Genomic DNA, 12,563 nt, shown 5'->3' with positions numbered 1-12,563 from the left:
TTCGAATTTACAGCTAGGTATGTATATTAATGTTTTGATTACCGAGCTCTTGGCACCTGTAGATGGCATTTCCTTCTGGTTTTTCTTATACTTCTATACTTCTTATACTTCTTGGATTAAGCAAGTTGAGCATAACGAAACGCTACTCTGACACATCAAATGAATAAATGAAGAGCGTAACCAAAGTGCCACTCAAAGACCCTGAAGGCTTAACATGTAATGTTAAATGTTACGAGTACAATTTAATTGTTGGCATACTTCTGGGCTGGCAAGGGAAACACATCCAACATGGGTTTCTATATAGCCTACTACGGGGCGGAACAGAGATAGCGGAAAACGCTTGTAATAAAATGCTTCGTTTATTCGCAAACACTCTCACAGACACAGCGAGTGCTCTGAAACACTAAATGGATTAACATACATAAATATGGGCACAATGGGGCGCTCATTGCTAGCATCACACAAACGTAACAAAGAACAAATACTTGGGCACAAAATTCTTCATGTGGTGCTCTCTAAATGCGTAGGATATAGATGCCACACTGAAAGCATTCACTCAGTGGAACACTTGGAGCCGGTCGGACTAGTCCTTCAGCTCGGCAGCCGCGTTGACAAACCCTCCTCCGGTTTGCGTTAACTGCAGCTGCGCCTTCTCCTCGGCCTCCTGGGCCTTCTGCTCGGGCGTCTTCGCCCACTCCTGCAGCTCGCCGGAGCAGTAGAACCAGTAGATGACACAGCCGATTAGATATATGCCCGCCGAAATAAAGAAGATTATACGCCACTCATCGCTGGTCTGTTCGACAACCACGTAGCCCGTTAGCAGCGGACTGACAATTCCCGGAATAGTTGCGAACGTGTTGCCAATGCCCATCAGGATGCTGGCATGCTGCGGAGCAATGTCCAAGTGATTGACCCTTGAAGAGAACAATAAAATTATCAACACTACTCAGGAAAATTCTCGTTGAAATACTTACGCAAAGCCGGACCAGGCAAAGGCACCCAGTCCCACAGCAATAGTGAGACTCACCACCGACCAGGTGGGATCCAGGAGATATGCTGTGAGCATCATGAACACGGTCTGAGCCAGGAAGGCGCCGCAATTGAAGTTGCGGCGCACCTGAGTTGTCGTCCAAATGCCCTTCACCTGCAGCCAATCGGCCAGATAGCCGGAAACGGCAAGGAGAATCCCCATGGCCAGGTATGGGACAGCCGAGAGAAGGCCCGTCTTGCCCAGGTCAAAGTTGAGCGTATCTAAAGAGGATATCGTATCATTAGCAGCTAATGGATGGGATTATTTTCAAATCGTACCCTTTAGGAAGCTGGGCAATTGGGTGAGCAGCGTGTAGAAGCCCCAGTTCTCCGAGAAGTGCGAAGCCATGATGGCATAGAACGCCATCGACGTGAAGATCGACTTCCATGGATGCTTGATGTTCCTGTTGCCTGTATAGCCAATAGTCTTCTGGATATAGTCGCACTCCTCCTTCGAACAGAACCGATCCTGCTCCGGTCCAGCGCGCACGAAAATCAGCCAGACAATGTACCAGATAAGGCCGATAGTGCCGAACACATAGAACACACTCTCCCAGCCGCAACGAGTGGCCAGTATCCCTGAACAGGGCATCGCGACCACAGTGCCCGCATAGTTACCCGCAAAAGCAATGGAGGCCATGCGCGATCGCTCCAGGGGCGGCGACCAGCGGGCCCACACGGCATGAATGCCCGGGAAGGTGACGCCCTCGAAAAAGCCCTCAATGATGCGCACTGCCAGGAACATCTCCAAACTGTGCTTGGCAGCCAGCGGCGTGAGCAGTGTGAGGATCGCAGTACTGCCAATGCCAGTGCCAAAGACCTTGCAAGATCAAGCATAATCATTAGCCTAGAACTAAGGTCGGAAAATTATTAAGTACTTACAATGTTGCCACCAATCTTGGTGCCAATGTAGCCGCCCAAGAACTGCGTCAGAATGTAACCATAGAAGAACGAGCTAAGAATAAGGCCCTTCTGTTTCGAGTCCCAGGGAAAGTCCTGCTCATATGACACGTTCCCATCGCCGTCTACAACCGTGCGGTTCTCGGTCATGGCCACAATGGCCACCGAGAGATTCACCCGAAGCGAGTACACATTGAAGAAGCCAAAGAAAGCCAAGAGCACCACAATGTAGCGTTGCTTGCGCCAGAACCGCCATGTAAGGGGTTCGCTCTCCGTGATATCATTGCTGAAAAGTCCGGAAAAAAATACAATTAAGCTGAAATCGTTGTGGATTCTTGGATAACTCTCTAGCTGCCCGACTGTCTGTGATCCATGCAAATGAGTAGCTAGCGGCATTACTTTCCCTTTCGAATAGTGAATTATTGCTGCTGGGGAGTCTTGGTCGTTTTTTTTTTTTGTGGCTAGCCCGCGGTGAAACCAGTTTTCAAGCTTCTGCTGTGATACCGACTGGTTTGCTCTCAGCTCATTCGGCCGCAGGGCCTTTGTACTTTACCTGTTTTACTGGACATACACTTGGCTTACATTTACTTTGGGCTCCTTTGTGCAATGCGGAAGAATTTAGCACTGGTAATATCTATGTAGTAAACATACGTACTTGTTGTGGTGCACCAGACCATGGTGTTTTCCGTTTTTTGTAGACTCCAAATCAGTCATTGTGCTTTCGATTAACCAAAACCTGCAATCAAATAATTATTTGTTTATACAATACTCGTATCACAATTGTACTGGCAACTCGTATGCGTGCTGGCGATTCATTAAACTCGTATTTAAGCGGAGTGTGGACCCAACAGCAGTCCCATCCTAACTCTCTATCCGCTTCAGTGGGATGATACAAAAAAAAGCGTGTTATAATTAAGTGATTTGTTGGCGCCCAGCCACGAATATACAAAGATTCTGTAGCGTGTCGGTCGCGGAATTGCCCCTGTGGACAAAGAGCAAACATTTTCGTAAGCAATTTGTGAGTTTCTAATGCGGATACATAATACTCGTACGCTATATGGATGATTTGAGCGTAACATTTTGAGAGAAAGATTGAGCTGAGCATCCGCCACGGGAACGCATCTTAACTCAATTATCTATTTAACTTATTAAGCAAATGGTTCGCAAATTGTGGCATCTGCCGAGGCACGCAAAATCTAATAGAGAACAGAACCCACACACAGATACTGGATGGATGTCATAATCAAATAATTGTGAGGCAGACCTGGCTGGCTTGATTCGCTTTGATTTGCAAATTGCACGAATTTTTGGCAGTCCTGAGTGCCGCTTTTTGAATGCCATTTCAAATTGAAGCAATTTCACAGCACGCACGTGTTAGATATTCTCTCTCCCACACAATCAGTGAAAGTACACATGTACATATGCATGTGTACTATATGTACCGACATGTGCGGGGTATCTAAAAATACAGCCACTGGAGTGCTGCTTATCGCTATGGGTTTGTGACAACTACCGCACAATTGATTGCACTCGGCTGTCATAAACCGAATAAACCAAAGAAAAGCGCTGCCCCCGAAAGTTTTCCATGCTATCTACTATTGCCATTGCTTGCTGATAGCCATCAAAGTGCCCCATAAAACATTTCAGTTGCTCGCAATGTGAGTATTTATGTGGCCACAGCTAATTATTATTTAATGGATTCGGATCGATTCATTCATTTATAATGGGATCCTTTGTACAGACTTCCAGCTCAAGAACGTACTTGTAGAGTGATATATATAAATTAAACTTGTGCTTTTATTACCATATGTCGCTTATCAGGGGCTTGTTTTTGGAACAGCAGGAAAACCACCTGAGATTTTTGTTTTATGAAGTGCCATTTGAGATATAATAAATTCCACCTTCGCCGCCTGAGCATTTGTTTTCGACAGCTCTCTGATAAAACCGCTTGCCCCCCGATAAGTGGCTGCACAAAGAGAAAAGTATTTCTCATTTTCTCGAGTGGAAGATGCAAAGTGCTTGAAAATGGTTGCACAACATTTGAGCAAATATTATTTAAAGGCAAGTCTCAGGAAAAGGATTTATGAAAAGAGTACGAACAAAGCTGATATTAAGAGTTGTTCAACTTCCTTTAAAATGTTTACGTAAAACTCCAAAATGTAAAAAATATGTATAAATTTCCTCTTACGAGTATGAAAGATATAAAATGCTTTCCACGGAACTTCGTCTGAAAAATGAATCTGTTATGTACTCGAAAATATACTCGAATTCCAATAAACTTTCAACCTAATTGGCTACAAATATATGGATTTCAAGCAGTTGACAGCCCTTGTTGTCATAACACCCAAATGAAGTCATGCACACCAGAAAACACTTGTGAAAGTGAGTCGTTACACAGCTTCAGGTACAGCTGCATTCCAAACGGCAGCCGCCAAAAGCAAAGTTTTTAATTACAACTTCTTGAAAGACAGTTAGACAAACAGTACGTTCAATACGCACCTCACACACACACACACACACACACACACACATATGAGTACACAGAATTCAAAATAGTTAACTTATGCACAAACTTTGGGATGTTTTACGCACCGAAGAAAGTTTGGAAACGCGTCTTTAAACTTATCAACTTCTTGCTCTCGACTTCTGATAAAGCCGTTCAATTGCACTGCTTGCCACTGAGGTAATGGCGTGGGCAGGTGTGTGGTCGCCGGTTGTTCACAGCGGACTGAATTTGCCAGTCTTTCTCAGCCAGCAGCTTAACTCAAAAGCAGCACCAGCAGCAGTCCCAAGCTAATGCCGAGGCATGCTAATACCCGATCGGCTCAGCCGCTCTGGGACTGGGTGGATCGGTGGAGCGCGTGTGTAGGAAATGCTGCCACATTAAGTGAACTTCAATTGAGGCACACAATAATGCCACAGCCACAGCGTTACCCAGAGCCCGAGGAAGAGCAAGAGCCAGAGCAAGAGCAAGAAGAACCTTGACTGTGATTAGAACTGATATGGATCGGCATAAAGCTTATCGTTTGATTAGGCGGAATATGTGGCGCTTGTAAAGATAAATTTAGGCATTCAACAGATACCAAAATAGTCATATGTTTCGGTTACTAAATTAAATTTTCGAGATTTGTGGTAAATGTTTAGTATCAATTGTATCTCCACGCACGCCCTACCACAAAAATTAACAGTTTGCCGAAAACACGACAGTTCTGAGGCCGTGGTGCAGCAAAAAATGTACTCGGTTCCCAATACAAGGTGCAAATTGCTTGTGAAATGTGTGAATAGTATTGTACAAATAAGAAAATTGCATAAATATCCAGTTCAAAGTGGATTTTTATTTTATTTTAGGCAATTTTTTGATCCAATTCTCATGCATTTATTAATTTATCGAGCTGAGTATTTTTAGCTTCGCCGGCTGGCATGCGTCCATGTGCGTACTGCTGTTAACTGCTTGAGTTTAACAGTAGCAAGCAGTTCGGCTTCACAGAGGCAAGCAGTGGAACTAAGCAGTGGTTTGCATGCTTGCGTTAAGTATACGCATCGCCAGCCTAGAGTTATTAAGCTTTTAGGAACTTATCGCAGCGATCGAGGCACAGAAAAGTAACTATATTAATAGCAAAAATAGCAATGTTGTAATTTCAGGGCAGCTATGCAGATCATTCCGTTGCAGCCCTGTTTCCATCATTTGTCCACCACGTTGGCCCATGATAATTGCCGCCGTTTGTTAACAATACTTAAGCAGATATTTCCTTTTTTTTAAATCACTATTTACATATGCACAAAAAATAAATATTAAATATCGAACAATCAATTCCAGTGGCAATATTAAAAAAAATATATATATATCCACTGCTTTTATGCTTTTTTTTTGGGTCACGGCCATATCATAAACAATTGTCGCAGTCACACGTGCTGAAAAACAAACAAACAAATTGTTGCAACTCAATTTACATTCTCCAGCAGCTGGGCTGGAAGCATTGGCAGCAGCTGCAGCACGTGACAAAAACATTGGAACATCCCGGTTCGAGAATTGGCCAAAAAAAACAAAAACAAAGAAAAACCAACCAAATCAAAAAAGAACAAAATTGATTGGGTTAAATGGCAAATGCTGCTGTTGTCGGCAGCTCTTGGAACCCGCCGGAAAAAATTTGTTTGCAATTAATTGGTTTTTCGGTCAGAAGGGGCCACGGCAGTTTGACGATTGCCGGGTCGGCATTTCTCGCCTCATTGCCAAACAACAGAAGCAGCAGCAGTGAATTCGTCAACTCGGAAATTGTCGGCCATTATCCTACTGATGATGTTTATCATAAAGGGAAGCAGTTATGCGGTCGCTTTGTAAAGTATACACAAGAGACCAGACCGAGGAGAACTGCGAGGGGCATTTCAGTTGCATTCCAAATCCCCATTAAATGCGCCATTTGTTCGGGGCACTCAACGGGATTTCCAGGCGAATTATTTGTTCATGCCCATTGGAGCAGGTGTCGAAATTCCTCCTGAGAAGAGGGTTTTTCATTTGGCTTAGCTTTGGGGTTCATTGTTTGTGCCTTTGTGTCCCCCATCTCCTCTTCCAAATTGCATTTTAATTGTGCGCTCAAAGCAAACGCAGCTAAGTGCAAACAATTTCGACTGAATGCACGACAAACAAAGCCGTTAAATGGAAAATCTTAAAAAAATTGAGAACTGAATAACTGCAAATTGCACGGCGTGCTTAAAGGGAATTTTCATGCGGATGCTTTGTACCTTTAAGCCGAAAAAGTAGAACAGACCAAAGCGAAAATGGGAAAAAGAAGAACTGTACCAATGCAAATTTGTCTTTTGACTTTGACTACGTGAGCCTTTAATGGTTTTCTGCTAGTAACTTTAGCAGAAAACTCGAAACTTTTCAGTTTCCTGGGCCGTCCCCTTTGATTTCAAGTTGACAAAAGTTCCAGCGACTGGAGCGCATATTACAAAAGCCCCCTGCTCCGCTTGCCGGACAAGAAAGAGTCGTAGAGTCATGGAGTCTGGGGAGGGGCTTTTGCGCTTTTACCAGTCTGCCTTCTCATTCTTACCTACTTGAAATGCAGCAGCAGCAGCAGCATCGGCAGCAGTAACAGAAGTCTTAAACATTTCGATCCCCAGTCGCCTTTTCCGTTCCATTTGGACACACGTAAGTCCCCGAAGGTTAACGCAACGCAACTTGGACGAAGCTGTTTTAGCTCGAATGCAAATGCAGCTAACTTTTCCTAATTGCCGGGTAGATAGCGCCGGAAAGTGCACCCGGATACGACCTGAAAAGAGGTCAAAAGTCAAATTGTTCCCGCCGCCAATCTGCAGCTGCTTCAATCATCTAACCAGCACGCGTGGCATGCACTCGCATTTGCAGCCGCTTAAGGCCAGAGGTCAAACCAATTTGAATCCGTGCATTTGCACACATGTTTTAATGTCATTTGATATGTCCACGAGCTGAAAGCTTTTTAATGACCATAATTTAGCTACTGTTGCCACTGTCGCTGTCGCTGCCACTGCACACAGCACGCATCCTGGGTCAAGGATGCACACGAGGCATCGAGTTCGAGTACGAGTACGAGTGCGAGCACGAGTATGTGCCAGCGCTTGGAGTGGTGTGGCACGGCTGGAGCAAAGACAGGCTAACCTTGCGCATAATTAAGCTTCGAGCACGCAGCAACCGCAGGAGCAGCAGCAGCAGCAGCAGGACCAGTGGCTACAGCAGCAGCGGCATCTGCATGGTTAATCATACTCCACGATGGTTTTGAAGACTTTGAAAAATGTATTCAGCAGAACAGAAGCCCAAAAAGCCTTTCAGCACTAACAAAGACAAATATTGTGACAATAGCAAAACGAAAACAAGAGCTGGAGACAAGGCACGACCGGCGCTTGTGTAAATATAGAATTTTATAATAACAAAGCACGTCGCAGGTGCAATTAGTGTGCAAATAAGCGTTTATTTGCCTTAGCAGACGAGGCAGGACACGACAGGACAAAGTTAGAACCAGAGAGGGAAGGGAATAACTGACCTCGTTAGCCCCCCCTTTTAGTTTAATTGTACTCCAGTTGCCGTCTTGTAAAATTAGAATTCAATTCGATTCTGCCCAGAAGTCACTGGGGTGCCATATTCAAGATAATTGCCCAAGATTATGTCAAGTGAAATTTCCTTGGCTTGGTCATAAATCAACTCAAACTCCTACTCTGCTTCAGCATCGAAGCCAAATCACATGGCTGCAAAGCAACATTACTCAAGGCACCAACTTGCAACTTGGAAGTTGCAACACAAGCTTTGCGCAGCCCAAGGATATGGCGAACAAGAAAACTAACCCCATGACCAGTTGGGGACTTACTATCTGCTCACATCACATGTAAAGTGCAGTGACACCAGCACACAGCTCCACAGCTACACAGCTACACAGCTTCTGGCAGCTCAGCAGACCCAACTGAATGCGAGCTGGCAGCAGCATTTCTCAGCTTTCCACCTCTGGTATTTTCATAGAGAGATCGCCAGGGGCCACAACCTGTTCCGTGTCCCGCCCACGCCCACCTGTGTGACAGTTGGCAGCTGCCTAAAAATGCCGAGAAAATTCCAGCGCCCTGGGATTTGATGGCAATCGCTGCAATTTGGCCAGCCTGGTATTCTGGCCAAATGGAAATTAAAATGTTTTTAACTTGTCTGTGTGTGAAATTGATTGCGGAGCCTGGCCAAGCGCCCACTGACCAGCCCTCCAGCTCAATTCTGTATGCTGATTTGTATGCTCTCTGGCTCTGGCTTGCCCTGCCCTTTTGTGCGGTTGATCATATTTGCATGCACGGGCTAAAAGTTCTCGGCAAACTGTGCTAAAATGTTATTAGCGCTTAATTAGTGTGCAACTTTTACCAACGCCACCTGCACCACACTTGCACCACACTGGCACCACACTCGCACTCAACCGCAAAGGCGAGGTGCGCGCTAGCTAGCTGAACTTTCGCTCAGCTTTGTGGTGGAAAAGTTTTTAATAATGTTCAACTAAAATGAATTAATGCGTCTTACTACCAGACTGACGGATGGCTGAAAGCGGAAGGCTAACGGCAATGCAAGGCGTAGCCAAGAGCAGCGATGAGCCGGCTAAGAAAAGATGAGAGTGGCTTATAAAAAGCACAAACAGCAAAGAAATATCCCACTTTTATACAACAGTAAATGTACAAAAAAAGAAAGAAAAACCCCAGTGCCATAGGCCAACTCGAAACAAATGCATTAAATATTCACTTCGTTCTGGGACAGAAGGGAGAAAAGGGTCAACAAACCAAACTGACAGTTAGACAGAACGGTTTTGACGGAAGTTTATGCATTTCTCATTCGTCTGTTGACTGTTGAAGAGCTTCGAAGGAGCCAATGAACGCCTGTCTTTAACGTTGTGGTCACTAAAATAGGTCTCCTATAATCTCAAAAAAGAAATAAATAAGGAGCGTATGCCATATTAATAAGTACTTTTAACGCTCTCAAGAAAGAAATGACAGCATTTGCTCATTTAATTAAAAAATATCAACGTCTGGCATACGCTTGCATATTAATTGAACGGCCTCGAAATGAGCTTTGCTGTCATACGCGCATATAAAAATTGGCGGTTCCTTCATCAAGTTATCGCTCGTGCAGATGGGGCTATCAAACAAAATTTAATAGACTTCCTGCCACCCGGGCAACATATGGTATGACAGGCCTTTACGAGCGCATTACATGGGTTTACTACGAAGGGAGGCACCGCGTGGCATGGCAGTGCAGCGGGAAACAAATACATCAAATGTCAGCCACAATAGGAGCAACACAATGACAGCTATCGATGGGAACAACTCACTTTGCCTCCTGCTCGGAGTGAAGTGCAACATTCAACGCAGCATTATTCACTTAATTGAAATAGAAATTGAGTTTGATAAGTGAATGGATTCGAATTCAATGTTCAATGTCCTAAAATTTATGCACATTCGATGGGAATGGGGTTTATTTATAGCTCAAACCCGTCCACTCCCGATTGCCACACACCTACGGTTACCATACATCTAATTTATGGCCAGATTCGGCCTAAACTGGCTATGAGCCCCCCACTAGCCACAGAAGGGGCCAGAAAAGCCGAGCTATAAATGGAAGCAAGCCAGACATCGGAGACCAGCATCCTGTTTGGATGCAAACACACAAACATACTCGCAAATAAACACACAGAGCCACCCCACCTCCTATGGGGTCCTGTGTGCTATTTAAAATGGATATATATTGCATCTGCCTTTACGCCTCGATAAGTTTTCAATGAACACTTTGTAAATATTTTTACAGCGTTTAACGTTAACACTTGTGGTGATCAATGTGGGCCCGTACTTAAGCCATTGACAACCGCGATTGATAGCTGTCAGGTTATTCAAAGCCATTCAAAGTAAACACGATGCCCAAATGATGGCAACAATATTTTCGCTTCCAAATGGTAGGCCCACATGGGGCGTAAGTCGCCAGAAATCTTTCAAATGTGCCCTAACCAAGAAGCATAAACATTGCGTATACGCCGCAGTGTCCTTCCGGCTCTCTTTATCCGCTTGAGGTTTGACTCTCTTCGAAGGCGAATATTTGCTCCATTATCCGTTCATGCGCATTTGAGGCACACACATCTCCTCTGCGGATAACTTTGTGGCACGTGTTTTTGTTTACCTTCTGCATTGTTGTTCTGTCCAGAGCTTCCGCATGAGCGTCACCAAAGCCATTCTCCCGGTAGTAACCCATTTTTCGGTGCGTATGACATGGTGCTGATGCTGATGCAGCCTCTGCAACTGCAACGACTACCGCTGCTCAGGATGGGGCATAAGAATGGTAGTGTGGATTCAAGTGGCTCGTTCTGTTTGTCGTTTTGCTTTATTTCGGATGCTTGCGGTGCGCGTGAAAACTCATGCCAACCCATGATTGTGCAGTTCGTTTTGATATTTTCGGTAAGAACCCTCGAGCTGTTCCGACTCTTGGGGGGGGGGGGGGGGGGGGGGAGAGACTCAATATCTCATATGCTGACACTGGCACTCTGTGTGAGGCAGCTGCAGCTCCCAAGCGAGTGGAGCTCGGGATAAGTAATGCATGTGTATCGCACGAGGATCCACAAGAAGAATGGAGTTACATAACTCGTTTTTGATTTGTTCACTGACCAAACTGTTCACAAATGCAGCAGGGTCCACCCTAAGTTTGGGAAACTGAATTTAGAGAAACTTCTGTGTTCTCCAATAGCTCTAGGCCTGTTCCAAGAACATTCTCCTACATTATACTCTATCATCGATTAAAAGTCTGCTAAAAATATAACCAACTTTTCATCTGTCAGGCCAATATCTTAGAAACCATGGAAATAGCCAATTCCGAATAAGATTTTACACATTTTCAGTGGCATAAATATAGAACAGGCTCTTCGGCTCTTGAAAACTTAATTATCTACGAACGACCACAAATGTTTTTACTGCCTGCTGCTGCTCCTTCTCCTCCTCCTCCTCTGGCGCTTCTGCACAGAAAACATAAAATTTATTGGTTGTGAAATTTCGAAAGAAGACAAAAAAAAAATATAAAGAAAACGATTTCGGCAAGGAAAAATTATTGCAAGTTTGCATGCATTATGGCCTCTCGAGGGTTTCGCCTGCTGCAGTACTTGTCTGTGGCTGTCCTGTAGTCCTGGTATTCTGGCATCCTGCTGGGACGGCCAGTGGGTTTATGTTTATGCATAATCCGCACCTGCTACTGGGGCTCCTTCAGCACTGCCGCTTCGTGTTGCAAATACATATTCATTCCATGCAATTTGGCCACATGTTTTCCCAGTTCCCCGTTGAGGAAAAGTTTCGTTCCAGTTCTGTTGACACAATTCTATTTCTGCACTCCGGCTCTATAATTACCGAAGCGGTCAGCAAATTCTGCCGCAAGTCTATTCATTTTATTCCACATTCATAAAAAAAAAGTAAAGCCCAGAAATCACCGCTTCTGACCGAAAATATCCTAAACCTGGCAAATAGAACAGAATTTGCGGCGGCAAGCGGACAGGGACTTCTGTGGCTCCGATTTGCATTTAACTTTTGCTATGGAAAATTTAATGAATGAACCTGCTTAATTATTCCATTTCAGGCGAGTTTATTTTCTACACGCGCGTTTTTACGCGGCAATTGAAATTTTTAATAGGAAAATGCGTGGGCGCGTCCACAATCCGCACTCGACTGTGCCGCGCGAGATGAGCTCTCCTGGGGCACGGAACGGGTCCCGGACCACGAGCCCCGTCTCGCCGATGTGCGATGTGCGATGTGCGACTCTTCGTCAACTGGCTGGCGTCGGTTTGTGGCATTTTAATTACAAGCTTCAACCGGGACAGGGCGGCAGAACAGAGTGGAGTGGAGGCTAATGAAATTAAAAAAGTCCCACAAATAGAATTATAATAAAATAGAGTTCTGCAGACAGAGCTGAGCAGCCCCCTAGGACGGGTGCCATAGGAACCACAGCGCCGGATGGGTCCCTGGATGGATGACCTCAGCGTTAGCAACCATCAAACATCGGGCAGCCGTTGGGCAGCCATTGGGTAACCAACGGGCAGCCATCGAAAACCCATTGATGTTTTCGCCTAATTAATTGCCATTTGCGGTCGGCTTTGAATGCAATTAGTTACCTT

General features: G+C 44.9%; 1 protein-coding gene across 1 annotated transcript; it reads right to left on the bottom strand.

The window, feature by feature from the left end:
• Positions 1-335: 335 nt before the first annotated feature.
• On the bottom strand, positions 336-4,649 carry LOC6587936 (vesicular glutamate transporter 1). The gene is made up of 6 exons (XM_002013297.2): positions 4,522-4,649; positions 2,585-2,665; positions 1,912-2,215; positions 1,309-1,849; positions 975-1,251; positions 336-914 (listed from the first exon to the last, which is right to left on the bottom strand). The coding sequence occupies exons 2-6, from the start codon at positions 2,641-2,643 to the stop codon at positions 584-586; spliced, it is 1,512 nt and encodes a 503-aa protein (XP_002013333.1). The 5' UTR covers positions 2,644-2,665; positions 4,522-4,649; the 3' UTR covers positions 336-583.
• Between the last annotated feature and the right edge of the window lie 7,914 nt (positions 4,650-12,563).

The sequence above is a fragment of the Drosophila persimilis genome, unplaced genomic scaffold (assembly GCF_003286085.1).
Source record: "Drosophila persimilis strain 14011-0111.01,24,50 unplaced genomic scaffold, DperRS2 tig00000000-arrow-pilon, whole genome shotgun sequence".
Classification (NCBI taxonomy): Eukaryota; Metazoa; Arthropoda; class Insecta; order Diptera; family Drosophilidae; genus Drosophila; species Drosophila persimilis.
The sequence above is the reverse complement of the archived record's forward strand: the minus strand, read 5'-3'. Positions and strand labels throughout refer to the sequence as shown.

Excerpts from the sequence above, each read along its gene's own strand:
- LOC6587936 (XM_002013297.2), bottom strand. The coding sequence starts at position 2,643 with ATGACTGATTTGGAGTCTACAAAAAACGGAAAACACCATGGTCTGGTG. Across the intron at positions 1,850-1,911 it reads CCAAGATTGGTGGCAACATT|GTCTTTGGCACTGGCATTGG; the intron begins GTAAGTACTTAA and ends TGATCTTGCAAG. Across the intron at positions 1,252-1,308 it reads ATTGCCCAGCTTCCTAAAGG|ATACGCTCAACTTTGACCTG; the intron begins GTACGATTTGAA and ends TATCCTCTTTAG.